The sequence below is a fragment of the Gobio gobio genome (genome assembly GCF_949357685.1).
Source record: "Gobio gobio genome assembly, chromosome: 18".
In the NCBI taxonomy this organism is placed as follows: Eukaryota; Metazoa; Chordata; class Actinopteri; order Cypriniformes; family Gobionidae; genus Gobio; species Gobio gobio.
In genome coordinates this window covers 48,707,895-48,722,903 of record NC_137111.1, presented here as the reverse complement: position 1 = coordinate 48,722,903, position 15,009 = coordinate 48,707,895, and the positions used below count along the sequence as shown (strand labels likewise).

The window sequence follows — 15,009 nt, the reverse complement described above, 5'->3', positions numbered from 1 at the left end:
GAGTTCACCAGGTGAAGGGTCACACTGATAGCAGAGTTCACCAGGTGAAGGGTCACACTGATAGCAGAGTTCACCAGGTGAAGGGTCACACTGATAGCAGAGTTCACCAGGTGAAGGGTCACACTGATAGCAGAGTTCACCAGGTGAAGGGTCACACTGATAGCAGAGTTCACCAGGTGAAGGGTCACACTGATAGCAGAGTTCACCAGGTGAAGGGTCACACTGAGGCAGGAGGGGATCCGTCCTGTGATCTTCTCTTTTCAGTTTATAAAGTCTCTGTTCTCTGTGCGTTTCACTATAGAAACTTGTTTTCAACATGGAAGGTGATTGGAACTTTTTATCTCACAAGTATGATTTTTCTCTCTCTGAGGATCAAATGCAATTGCGAGAGAGAAAGTCGGAATTGCGGAAAAATAAAGTCGGAATTCCGAGATATAAAGTCGTAATTGCACAAAAATAAAGTAATAATTGAGAGAAATAAAGTCGGAATTGCGAGAGAGAAAGTCGCAATTGCACAAAAATAAAGTAATAATTGAGAGAAATAAAGTCGGAATTGCGAGATAAAGTTGGATTTGCGAGATGTTAAGTTGGAATTGAGAGAAATAAAGTCGGAATTACGAGATGTAAAGTCAGAATTGAGAGAAATAAAATCGGAATTGTGAGATGTAAAGTCGGAATTGAGAGAAATAATGTTGGAATTGCAAAAAAATAAAGTCATAATTGAGACAAATAAAGTCGGAATTGAGAGAAATAAAGTCGGAATTGCGAGAGATATAAAATCGTAATTGCGAGATATAAAGTCGTTTTTGAGAGATGTAAAGTCGGAATTGCGAGATGTAAAGTCAGAATTGCGTGATGTAGAGTCGGAATTGAGAGAAATAAAGTCGGAATTGCGAGAGAAATAAAGTCAGAATTGTGAAATGTAATGTCGGAATTGCAAGATATAAAGTTGGAATTGAGAGAAATAAAGTCAGAATTGTGATAAAGTCAGAATTGTGAGATGTAAAGTTGGAATTGAGAGAAATAAAGTCGTAATTGCGAAAAAATAAAGTCATAATTGAGATAAATTAAGTCGGAATTGAGTGAAAAAAAGTCGGAATTGAGAGAAATAAAGGTGCAATTGAGAGATGTAAAGTCGGAATTGTGAGATGTAAAGTCGGAATTGAGTGAAAAAAAGTCGGAATTGCGAGATGTAAAGTCGGAATTGAGTGAAAAAAAGTCGGAATTGCGAGATGTAAAGTCGGAATTGAGTGAAAAAAAAGTCGGAATTGTGAGATGTAAAGTCGGAATTGAGAGAAATAAAGTCAGAATTGTGAAATAAAATATCACAATTACACCTTTTGTTTTCTGTGGGTCAACAAGCTTGTATATCTGATCAACTGTCTGTCCGAATCTGTCAGTGATTTCAGACACACTGTCCGCTCCTTCCAGTCATTTCTGTCCCGTTTGCACACATTCTTTGACTCCAGTCTCCAGATAGTGAAGTGATTTTTCACGACTCTTCCCAGAGGAATGCCATTGCTCAGAGGTTGGTCTTTCATATCTCAGGAGACTCGGTTTAAGGATCAACTTTCCCACAGATGTTTCTCCTTAAATTCGTTGGACAAACTAAAACTAGAAACAAATGAAGAGTAAATCCCAGCTACTCTCATAAACAGACCAGCTCTTCTGTAACTCTTTCCTGTCTTAATGCATGAACTTCAGCAAGTTTCTCATAACAAGAACGGTTTTTCATTGAAGGCATTCGATGGGAATAGAGGTACAGAGGAACCGTCTTCTCCTGAGTGTGCTGAGAGCCCATCTGACCCACACTTGGGAGAAGTTAAGACAGGTGCGAGTCATTCTGTCCATCTGCACTTTAAATAGATTCAACTCTCACAAAACCTCTCAAGAATATTTTCAGCTCATATTTCACCCTAAAATTCTACTGCTCGTGAAGAAAGCCTATTATCTTCATAACAGTTAAGCACATTTACCCACGCATTCTTTGTAATGTAATGTGAAAAGAATATCATGTTAATGTAATTTGGAAAAAATAAAGTTTTATATGCAGTAGCCTACTATTCAGAAGTTTGGCAAAAAACAGTAAAATTTTTGAAATATTATTACACTTTCAAATACCCATATATATTTATTTCTATGATCAACGCTGAATTCATATGATTAAAAATACAGTAAAAATCTTGAAATATTATTCCAGTGTAGATCATCTGTTCTCTATGTGAATATATAGTAAAATATAATTTATTTATGTGATCAACGCTGAATTCATATGATCAAAAATACAGTAAAAATTTTGAAATATTATTCCAGTGTAAAACAGCCGTTTCTATGTGAATATATAGTAAAGTGTAATTTATTGCTGAGAGCAAAGCTTAATTTATTTGATCAAAAAACAGTAACAATTGTAAAATATTATTGCAATTTCAAATACCCATTTTTATGTGAATGTATATATATATATAGTAAAATATAATTTATTTCTGTGATCAACACTGAATTTATATGATCAAAAATACAGTAAAAATTGACATATTATTCCATTGTAAAACAGCTGTTTTTATGTGAATATATAGTAAAGTGTAATTTATTCCTGTGATTAAAGCTGAATTATTTGATCAAAAATACAGTAGAAATGTTGAAATATTATTACAATTTAAAATGCCCATTTTCCATGTGAATATATAGTAAAATATTATTTATTCCTGTGATCAAAGCTGAATTTATCATCATTACTCCAGTCTTCAGTGTCACATGACTTATTTTTTATGATCCCTCTTAAAATAAGTAACATTTTGCAAGGTGAATGTAAAGTTTTCACCATAACTGTATATATACATTATATTGTTATTTTTATTTAATTTTGTTTTGTTTTATTTTTCATATAATTTATTATTATTATTATTATTACATTTGTTTTAAAATGTATTACAATTTTAGGATTTTTAAATTTTTATTTTGTTTTGTTTTATTTATATATTTTAGTATTATTATTAAGTTTGTTTTACAATTTTTTTATTATCATATTACTAGATTTGTTTTAATTTTACAATTTTCTACAATCATTTTTTAATTTTTTTACATGTAATTTTGTTTTATTGATATTACATTTGATTGTATAATGTTTTTTTACAATGTATTATTATTTCTATTATTGTTTTAATTATTTTATTTTTTATATTTTGTTATTTTCTGAATTTTTTTTAGGTTTGCCTATTTTTGTATTTTTTTTTATTTATTTGATTATTCTTTTAATTTTTTTACATTTTATTTCGTATTATTTTTTCATTTTACTGTTATTTGAATTATTTTTTTCATTTGTCAACATTTTATTTTATTTGTAAATTTTTCTTTTACAAGTTATTATTATTTTTAGTATTGTTTTATTTATTTATTTATTAATTTTATTTTTTACATTTTATACAATTTTATGCACAATTTTCATTAACATTTCGTTTTATGTTTTTTTTTTTTATATATTTTTTTTACATATTTACATATAATGAGAATATGCAAATCATCAAGAATCTCAAAAGTAAAGTGGATGCATTACATTAATGAGAACATGAGGGGAAATGTGCTTTTGCTATTAATGCATTAATGGTCCTAAAATAGGAATATGTAGGAACTCTTATGGTATTTTGGGGTGAAATGTGACCCGCTCATGTTGTCATGTGATCACCCTGTTTGTAATAGCAGGTGTGTGTGTGTGTGTGTGTGCTGAACACGAGCGCTTTGCATCTGTGTGTTGTTAAAGGGTTAGTTCACCCAAAAATGTAAATTCTGTCATTAATTCCTCACCCTCATGTGGTTGGACACCCGTCAGACCTCCGTTCATCTTCAGACACAAATGAAGATATTTTAGTGTAAAGCTGATGCTGAGAAAGGCTTCAGATAGGCCTCCATTGGCATTCAGTACATTTACACTCACAAGACCCATAAAAGGCACTAAAAACGTTGTTACAAAGTCCATCTCACCACAGTGACTCTACAATAATCTTACAATGCGACGACAGTAGTTTTAGTGCGCAAAAAAAATCAAAATAACGCCTTTATCCAGCTTGTTCTTGTCTTCCGTGTGTGCCTCCACGACGCATGCGCGAGAATATGAGCAGATCCGGCGTTCGGACACATGACCCAGAAGAGATTTGTTTACAAGCAGAGGAAGACGCGCGTATCTCAGCTGCTGAATTCTACATTGATCGTGCTTTAGGTCTCGGCGTAGTTCTCAAAATGGGGCTAAAGTGAGCATTTCATGGATTCCCGAACGCCGGATCTGCGTCATATTCTCACGCATGCGTCGTGGAGACACACACGGAAGACAAGAACAAGCTGGATAAAGGCGTTATTTTGATTTTTTTTTGCGCACAAAAACTATTGTCGTCGCATCGTAAGATTATTGTAGAGTCACTGTGGTGAGATGGACTTTGTAACGACGTTTTAAGTGCCTTTTCTGGGTCTTGTGAGTGTGAATGTACTGAATGCCAATGGAGGCCTATCTGAAGCCTTTCTCAGCATCAGCTTTACACTAAAATATCTTCATTTGTGTCTGAAGATGAACGGAGGTCTGACGGGTGTCCAACCACATGAGGGGGAGGAATTAATGACAGAATTTACATTTTTGGTTGAACTAACCCTTTAATCTGCAGGTCTGTGTGTTGTTCTCCCAGGTTTTGTCCCATTGGCCTGCGAGGGCCGGTTGGCCCCTGTGATTGGTCCTGTTCCTCATCATTACCCAGTGTCCTCCAGCACCATCCGTCTTCCCGAGGCCTTCACCTCTCCTGCCACACACTTCAGCCCGATCGTCCTGACCCAGATCACCCCGCCTCGCCCTCAGTCTGAGCTGTACGTCTCCTCATCCTCCAGGGGCCGATCTTCTCTCCGCTTTAACCTCTAATGCTCTGCTTTGTCTTTTAGGATTGTCTCTTGCGATGAAACCATCCCGCTAGAGCCAGAAGAGCAGGAAGAGAGCGACCCCGGGGCTGATGGGATTGGGGGAGTTTCCTCTGTGGCCGGTTGTTCATCCTCATCCAGCTGTAGGACTCTTGTTCCCCACATATCCAATGAAGAAACGGACAAACAGCCACATCGCCCCGCCCTACCATGTGATAATGGGATTTGTAACAACTTCCTGCTACAGCAAGACCCACAGACAGGACGTTTGACCCTACTTCCTGTTCAGATCGCCGTGCTCCAGCCAATCACAGGCGTGGATCACTTCAGTGCAGAAGCACTAAACATGAATCTACCCACACCTGTATCTTCTGGAGGATCCGCAGACGCTTTGAGGAATGAGAGAGGCTGTGTTTGCTGTAGAGATACAGACTCTTCAGGGTCTGCTCCTCACTGTCCGGATCCCAGCCGGAGCCAGAGACGCCTGCGCCTTCAGCGAATCACTGACCTGCTCAGAGAAGAGCTCGCGTCCCACGACTACCTGGAGAATGGAGATCTGCCGATGGGTAACCGTTTGATATTTACATCCTTTTAAACGTTTTTTTAAATACATTTTGAACTTTTTAAAGTTATGTTTTATTTTTTATTTGCATTATTTTATTATTATTATTATTCGATGTAGTATTATTACAGTTTTTTTTTACAATTTATTATAATTTAAATGTGTTAATTTAATTTTTATTTTGTTTTGTTTTTATTATTTATATATTTTATTGTTATTATTATGTTTTACAATTTATAATTATTATTAGTATTATTTTTATTGTTTTATTTATTTTTTTAAATTATTTTGTTTTATTTGTACATTTAATTTATTTTATTTTTTTTACATTTGACTGTTTTTTTATTATTTAAATTTACTTTATCATTTTTCACATTTTATTAATTTGACATTTTATTTTATTATTTTTATGTTTTTTTACAATTATTATTATTTTTTAGTATTGTCTTAATTATTTAAATTTTTACATTTATTTGTATTATTTTGGCATATTTTTTACATATTGCTACTTTTGTATTATTTAAATTTATTTTGTATTCATTTATACATTTTTATCAATTTTACATTTCAATTGAGAATTTTTTAGTTTTTTTACAATTATTTTGTTCTTACATTTTATTTTATTTTATTAATTTTGTACGTTTTACATTTTAATACTTTAGTATTTTCTCTATATTTTATTAATTTTACATTTAATTTTATTATTTTTGTGTTTTTTACAATTTTTTTGTATTGTTTGAATTATTATATTTTTAAACATTTTTTACTTTTGACTACTTTTGTGTCATTTTAATTTAAGTTTTTTTAATTACATTTTGTTATTTAAAAAAAACTTTTTTAAAAGTTTTATTTTGTTTAATTATTTTATTACACTTTTTATTTTACAGTTGATTACTATTATATGTTTTTCAGATTAACATACTACACTTGCCTGTGTTTAAAATCACCCCTCTTCATCCTTTACTTCTATTATTTATGTCATACATGTTCAGTTTTTTCCATGAATTAAGTCTCACTCTTAAAGAAATAAACTGAGGCACTTCATCAGTATTCCTCTGAGTTGTGTTTATGAAAGAGCAGGCCACATATTTTGACAGATTTGGCCTTTGTTTGAATGGTCTTAATCAGTTCTTTGTCTCGGAGGCTTCAGGGACTCCCTCATGACTTGTCTCTTTCTAGGAGAATACATCTTTTCCTTAAAAAGCCTGCAGTTTGACACGTTTTGCCGAGCGGTGCGGGAGAAATTCAGCACTGTGTCCTGGGAGCAGAAGCTGCTGTGTGACCTGCACCATCTCATTAACCTGTGAGTATCTCATTCCTCATTCACATCTGGAGCATCTGCTCTGAGATAAAGCTCTGTCATATTCATTTCATCATCAGCCAGGCAAAAATCCTGCATCTGATCACTAAATACACTAGAAACAATGAGTTTCTTTCTTAGTATTTTTGCATGGGCTCAGAAAAATAAACTTAAAGGGTTAGTTCACCCAAAAATGAAATTTCTTCCATTAATGACTCACCTCAATGTTGTTCCACACCTGTAAGACCTCAGTTCATCCTCGGAACACAGTTTAAGATATTTTAGATTTAGTCCGAGGGCTTTCAGTCCTTTGAATGTAAGTGTATGAACACTTTGCTGTCCACGTCCAGAAAGGTAATGAAAACATCATCCAAGTTGTCCATATGTGACATCATTTGGTTAGTTAGACTCTTTTGAAGCATCGACAATACATTTTGGTCCAAAAATAACAAAAACTAAGACTTTATTAAGCATTGTCTTCTCTTCCGGTTGTGTTTGAATCCGCGTTCACGATGCCACAGTGACGCTGTGACGTGTTATCTGGTGTGATAGCTATATCTGTAAGATATTATATCTTGTAATATTATTTAATTAGCATATTTACTTAGTTAGTTTGTTAGTTTGTTAGTTCGTTAGTTTGTTAATTACTTAGTTAGTTAGTTTGTTAGTTTGTTAGTTGTGAGTTAGCTATATCTGTAAGATATATCTTGTAATATTATTTTTATTTCATTGGCATATTTAATCAGTCGTTGGTTAGTTAGTTAGTTAGTTAGTTAGTTAGTTAGTTAGTTAGTTAGTTAGTTAGTTAGTTGTGAGTTAGCTACATCTGTAAGATATTATATCTCGTAATATTATCATTATTTCACTGGCATATTTAATCAGTCGTTGGTTAGTTAGTTAGTTAGTTAGTTAGTTAGTTAGTTAGTTAGTTAGTTAGTTAGTTAGTTGTGAGTTAGCTACATCTGTAAGATATTATATCTCGTAATATTATCATTATTTCACTGGCATATTTAATCAGTCGTTGGTTAGTTAGTTAGTTAGTTAGTTAGTTAGTTAGTTAGTTAGTTAGTTAGTTAGTTAGTTGTGAGTTAGCTACATCTGTAAGATATTATATCTCGTAATATTATCATTATTTCACTGGCATATTTAGTCAGTCGTTAGTTAGTTAGTAAGTTAGTTAGTTAGTTAGTTAGTTAGTTAGTTAGTTAGTTAGTTTGAAGGTAGTTAGTTGTGATTAGCTATATCTGTAAGATATTATATCTTGTAATATTATTTAATTAGCATATTTACTTAGTTAGTTACTTACTTACTTAGTTACTTACTTAGTTAGTTAGTTTGTTAGTTGTGAGTTAGCTACATCTGTAAGATATTATATCTCGTAATATTATCATTATTTCACTGGCATATTTAGTCAGTCGTTAGTTAGTTAGTAAGTTAGTAAGTTAGTTAGTTAGTTAGTTAGTTAGTTAGTTAGTTTGAAGGTAGTTAGTTGTGATTAGCTATATCTGTAAGATATTATATCTTGTAATATTATTTAATTAGCATATTTACTTAGTTAGTTACTTACTTACTTAGTTACTTACTTAGTTAGTTAGTTTGTTAGTTGTGAGTTAGCTATATCTGTAAGATATTATATCTTGTAATATTATTTTTATTTCATTGGCATATTTAATCAGTCGTTGGTTAGTTAGTTAGTTAGTTAGTTAGTTAGTTAGTTAGTTAGTTAGTTTTAAGGTAGTTAGTTGTGAGTTAGCTATATCTGTAAGATATTATATCTTGTAATATTATTTAATTAGCATATTTACTTAGTTAGTTTGTTAGTTTGTTAGTTACTTAGTTAGTTTGTTAGTTAGTTGTGAGTTAGCTATATCTGTAAGATATTATATCTTGTAATATTATTTAATTAGCATATCTACTTAGTTAGTTTGTTAGTTTGTTAGTTACTTAGTTAGTTAGTTAGTTTGTTAGTTGTGAGTTAGCTATATCTGTAAGATATTATATCTTATAATATTATTATTATTTCATTGGCATATTTAGTCAGTCATTGGTTAGTTAGTTAGTTCGTTAGTTAGTTAGTTAGTTAGATAGATAGATAGATAGATAGTTAGTTAGTTAGTTAGTTAGTTAGTTAGTTAGTTAGTTAGTTAGTTAGTTAGTTAGTTAGTTAGTTAGTTAGTTAGTTAGTTAGTTGTGAGATAGCTATATCTGTAATATATTATATCTTGTAATATTATTAGTATTTCATTGGGATATTTAATCAGTCATTAGTTAGTTAGTTAGTTAGTTAGTTAGTTAGTTAGTTAGTTAGTTAGTTAGTTAGTTAGTAAGTTAGTTGTGAGTTAGTTAGTTAGTTGTGAGTTAGCTATATCTGTAAGATATTATATCTTGTATTATTATCATTTCATTGGCATATTTAGTCAGTCATTGGTTAGTTAGTTAGTTAGTTAGTTATTTAGTTAGTTAGTTTGTTCGTTAGTTGTGAGTTAGCTATATCTGTAAGATATTATATCTTGTGGTATTATTATTATTTCATTGGCATATTTAGTCAGTTATTGGTTAGTTAGTTTGTTAGTTTGTAAGTTGTGAGTTAGCTATATCTGTAAGATATTAAATCTTGTAACATTTGTATTATTTAATTGGCATATTTAGTCAGTCATTGGTTAGTTAGTTTGTTAGTTAGTTAGTTAGTTTGTTTGTTAGTTTGTTAGTTGTGAGTTAGCTATATCTGTAAGATATTATATCTTGTAATATTATTATTTAATTGGCATATTTAGTCAGTCGTTGGTTAGTTTGTTAGTTAGTTTGTTAGTTGTGAGTTAGCTATATCTATAAGATATTATATCTTGTAACATTATGATTATTTCATTAGCATATTTAGTCAGTCATTGGTTAGTTAGTTGTAAGTTAGCTATATCTGTAAGATATTATATCTTGTAATATTATTATTTAATTGGCATATTTAGTCAGTCGTTGGTTAGTTTGTTAGTTAGTTTGTTAGTTGTGAGTTAGCTATATCTATAAGATATTATATCTTGTAACATTATGATTATTTCATTAGCATATTTAGTCAGTCATTGGTTAGTTAGTTGTAAGTTAGCTATATCTGTAAGATATTATATCTTGTAATATTATTATTATTTCATTGGCATATTTAGTCAGTCATAAGTTAGTTAGTTAGTTAGTTAGTTAGTTTGTTTGTTTGTTTGTTTGTTTGTTTGTTAGTTAGTTTGTTAGTTCGTTAGTTGTGAGTTAGCTATATTATTTAAGATATTAAATCTTGAAACATTAGTATTATTTCATTGGCATATTTAGTCAGTCATTGGTTAGTTAGTTAGTTTGTTAGTTAGTTAGTTTGTTTGTTTGTTAGTTTGTTAGTTGTGAGTTAGCTATATCTGTAAGATATTATACCTTGTAATATTATTATTATTTAATTGGCATATTTAGTCAGTCGTTGGTTAGTTTGTTAGTTAGTTTGTTAGTTGTGAGTTAGCTATATCTATAAGATATTATATCTTGTAACATTATGATTATTTCATTAGCATATTTAGTCAGTCATTGGTTAGTTAGTTGTGAGTTAGCTATATCTGTAAGATATTATATCTTGTAATATTATTATTATTTCAGTGGCATATTTAGTCAGTCATTAGTTAGTTAGTTGGTTAGTTAGTTAGTTAGTTAGTTGGTTAGTTAGTTAGTTAGTTAGTTAGTTAGTTAGTTAGTTAGTTAGTTAGTTAGTTAGTTAGTTAGTTGGTTAGTTAGTTAGTTAGTTTGTTTGTTAGTTTGTTAGTTGTGAGTTAGCTATATCTGTAAGATATTATACCTTGTAATATTATTATTATTTAATTGGCATATTTAGTCAGTCGTTGGTTAGTTTGTTAGTTAGTTTGTTAGTTGTGAGTTAGCTATATCTATAAGATATTATATCTTGTAACATTATGATTATTTCATTAGCATATTTAGTCAGTCATTGGTTAGTTAGTTGTGAGTTAGCTATATCTGTAAGATATTATATCTTGTAATATTATTATTATTTCATTGGCATATTTAGTCAGTCATTAGTTAGTTAGTTAGTTAGTTGGTTGGTTGGTTGGTTGGTTGGTTGGTTGGTTGGTTGGTTGGTTGGTTGGTTGGTTGGTTGGTTGGTTGGTTGGTTGGTTGGTTGGTTGGTTGGTTGGTTGGTTGGTTGGTTGGTTAGTTAGTTAGTTAGTTAGTTAGTTAGTTAGTTAGTTAGTTAGTTAGTTAGTTAGTTAGTTAGTTCGTTGGTTAGTTTGTTAGTTCGTTAGTTGTGAGTTAGCTATATCTATAAGATATTATATCTTGTAAGATTATGATTATTTCATTAGCATATTTAGTCAGTCATTGGTTAGTTAGTTGTAAGTTAGCTATATCTGTAAGATATTATATCTTGTAATATTATTATTATTTCATTGGCATATTTAGTCAGTCGTTGGATAGTTAGTTAGTTAGTTAGTTAGTTATTTAATTAGTTAGTTCGTTAGTTAGTTAGTTAGTTAGTTAGTTAGTTAGTTAGTTAGTTAGTTAGTTAGTTAGTTAGTTAGTTAGTTAGTTAGTTAGTTAGTTAGTTAGTTGTGAGTTAGCCATATCTGTAAGATATTATATCTTGTAATATGATTATTATTTCATTGGGATATTTAATCAGTCATTGGTTAGTTAGTTCGTTCGTTAGTTCGTTCGTTAGTTCGTTCGTTAGTTGTGAGTTAGCTATATCTGTAAGATATTATATCTTGTATTATTATCATTTCATTGGCATATTTAGTCAGTTATTGGTTAGTTAGTTAGTTAGTTAGTTAGTTAGTTAGTTAGTTAGTTAGTTAGTTAGTTTTTTAGTTTGTTAGTTCGTAAGTTGTGAGTTAGCTATATCTGTAAGATATTAAATCTCGTAACATTAGTATTATTTAATTGGCATATTTAGTCAGTCATTGGTTAGTTAGTTAGTTATTTTGTTAGTTAGTTGTGAGTTAGCTATATCTGTAAGATATTATATCTTGTAATATTATTATTTCATTGGCATATTTAGTCAGTCATTGGTTAGTTAGTTAGTTTGTTAGTTAGTTAGTTAGTTAGTTTGTTTGTTTGTTTGTTTATTTGTTCGTTTGTTTGTTAGTTAGTTAGTTAGTTAGTTAGTTAGTTAGTTAGTTAGTTAGTTAGTTAGTTAGTTAGTTAGTTAGTTGTGACTTAGCTATATCTCTAAGATATTATATCTTGTAGTATTATTTCATTGCCATATTTACTTAGTTAGTTATTCAGTTAGTTTGCTATATCTAAGGTAATATATCTTGTAATATTGTGTTTTCCAGTAAAAATATCTAGACATCTTTATGACGAGATAAAGGAATGGTGTCTGAAGCACAAACGCTGGGAGGTTAAGCATTTAAGCCCCTCATATGGCAGAAATAGTGAAGCAATGACCACTAATTGATGTATCATGACTGAACACATCACATTCAGGTTTGTTTTTCTGAAGGCTGAAATGGACAACAGCCTGTGGCTTTGAATTTAAATCTCGGTCACATGAGAGCTTCTCAATAATCAAACATACATCTACTTGCGCTCCACTTCTCATCAGCACTCAAGCCAGACTCATTTCAGAAGAAGTGGTTTTAATGTCCCTATGGAAACAGACGGTCCTGAAGTGGACGCTGCAGGTCAGAGGGCGTCACATGAAGGCAGAGAGAGCTCTGATGTGATGAGACACAATAGTCTCTTTCTCACAGCCGATCACATGCTGTGAGGGGAATGGACTGAAAGGGCTGTGGATGTTACAGACTCGCGCTGCATGTGCTGAAACAGCTGCTGTGTGAGAGGCAGGTGCTGCAGGTTCAGCTTCAGATGAGATAGAGGAGATGTGTTCCTATACCTCTGCTGAAGCACAGCCTTCTCTGGAGCTGTGTGGAGGACAAATGCTTTAGGTGATACTTCACGCTTTATTTATTTATTATATAAATGTTCAGCTGACTATTGTTTATTTGTTTGTTTGTTTATGATAAATTGTTTAGTCGTCAATTATTTGGTTATTTGTTTATTATAAATGGTTAGCTGACTATTGTTTATTCGTTTGTTTATTTATGATAAATGGTTTTGCTGTCTATTTTTTGTTTATTTACGATAAATGGTTTAGTCAGCAATTATTTGTTTGTTTACTTGTTTATTTATTTATTTATTATTATTATATTATATTACAAATGGTTTTGTTGTTTATTTATTATAAATGTTTAGCTGACTATTGTTTATTTGTTTGCTTGTTTATGATAAATGGTTTTGCTGTCTATTTTTCATTTATTTGTATTTTTTATTTTTGTTTATTTACGATAAATGGTTTAGTCGACTATTAATTATTTATTATAAATGTTTAGCTGACTATTGTTTATTTGTTTCTTTATTTATGATAAATGGTTTATTCAACAATTATTTATGTGTATTTATTTATGATAAATGGTTTATTCGACGATTATTTGTTTTTTATTTATTTATTTAATTTATTTATTTATGATAAATGGTTTTGTTGTTTATTTATTTATTATTATAAGTGTTTAGCTGACTATTGTTTATTTGTTTGTTTATTTATGATAAATGGTTTACTTGACTAATATTTATTTATTTGTTTATTCATTCATTTATTTTATTTATGATAAATGGTTTTGTCGACTATTATGTATTTATTTATTTATTATAAATGTTTAGCTGACTGTTGCTTATTTGTTTGTTTGTTTATGATAAATGGTTTATTCAACAATTGTTTTTATTTATTTATTTATTTATTTATTTATGATAAATGTTTAGTCAACTATTATTTATTTATTTATTTATTTATTTATGATAAATGATTTTGTGTATTTATTTATTTATTTATTATAAATTTAGCTGACTAATATTTATTTATTTGTTTATTTATTTATTCATTCATTCATTCATTCATTCATTCATTCATTCATTCATTCATTCATTCATTCATTCATTCATTCATTCATTCATTCATTCATTCATTTATTTATTTATGATAAATGGTTTAGTCGACATTTATGTATGTATTTATTTATTATAAATGTTTAGCATTTATTTATTTATGATAAATGGTTTAGTCGAAAATTATTTATTTATTTATTATAAATGTTTAGCATTTATTTATTTATGATAAATGGTTTATTTGACTAATATTTATTTATTTGTCTCTTTATCCAGTGGTATATTTTAATGATTTAAGCATAAACCTTTAAGTGTTTCTCTGGAAAACAAGACAAGATTTTGTTGGTGTTCTGTGTGTGACTTGCTCTTCTGTTTCTAGTCCTAGCTTAGTTTTAGTAACTCTCTCTCTCTCTCTCTCTCTCTCTCTCTCTCTCTCTCTCTCTCTCTCTCTCTCTCTCTCTCTCTCTCTCTCTCTCTCTCTCTCTCTCTCTCTCTCTCTCTCTCTCTCTCTCTCTCTCTCTCTCTCTCTCTCTCTCTCTCTCTCTCTCTCTCTCTCAGAGTCTCTGATGAACTGTCCTCCTCAAAGGCAGTGAAAAGTCCACCAGTATCGCCCTCGAGCTCCAGACTGTGTTTTTCCCATGAGGAAAACGGTCCCCTCGACCACAATGCAAACCTCTGCTCGGATCGACCCACATCAGAGGAGAACCAGCAGAACCAGATAAAGAAAGACCTGGAATGCAAACTGGACGGACGTGAGACCAGGGCCGCGTGTGGGAGAGGAGACACACAGGAAGTGACATCACAGGATGACAGCACAGGTAGGACCGCCTCCTCTCATCAACATGAGATCAAAAGGAACAATAACTGTTTACTCATTGCTTTCTAATATATTTTTTCACACAGTATGTAATGTGAGGAAGGTTAATGCGCTGCTGTTCTGAGTCCGATGGTTTAGTCTCATTAGTGTGAAGGAGGAGGGATTTTGTCCGTTTGATTGAGCGCGAGTGTAGACGAGTGTTTTTCACACACAGCTCTCAGAATGAAACTGAAGTAGATGAGGGGATTTCATCCCTTCTGTCTCCCTCTGCTCATTCCAAACACACACAGCAATGTTTTCTTTCGTCTTTTATGTTCTTTGTGGCCTTTTCATGACACACACACACACTCGCAAATGCAAACACACACACACACACACACACACACACACACACACACACACACACACACACACACACACACACACACACACACACACACACACACACACACACACACTCAAAAGCACTTAAAGCACTTACAGGTGCAAAACGCACAAAAAAAAATGAAACTA

At 31.2% G+C, this 15,009-nt stretch overlaps 1 protein-coding gene across 1 annotated transcript in view; it reads left to right on the top strand.

The window, feature by feature from the left end:
• The window catches only part of kndc1 (kinase non-catalytic C-lobe domain containing 1), a gene marked incomplete at both ends in the record, with an annotated part of 123,039 nt that overhangs the window by 40,670 nt on the left and 67,360 nt on the right, over positions 1-15,009 (top strand). Inside the window, 5 exons of the mRNA XM_079842284.1 lie at positions 1,741-1,831; positions 4,671-4,845; positions 4,918-5,459; positions 6,635-6,758; positions 14,238-14,497. Of these exons, the coding sequence (XP_079698410.1) occupies positions 1,741-1,831; positions 4,671-4,845; positions 4,918-5,459; positions 6,635-6,758; positions 14,238-14,497 (1,192 nt within the window). The remainder of the gene's footprint in view (positions 1-1,740; positions 1,832-4,670; positions 4,846-4,917; positions 5,460-6,634; positions 6,759-14,237; positions 14,498-15,009) is intronic.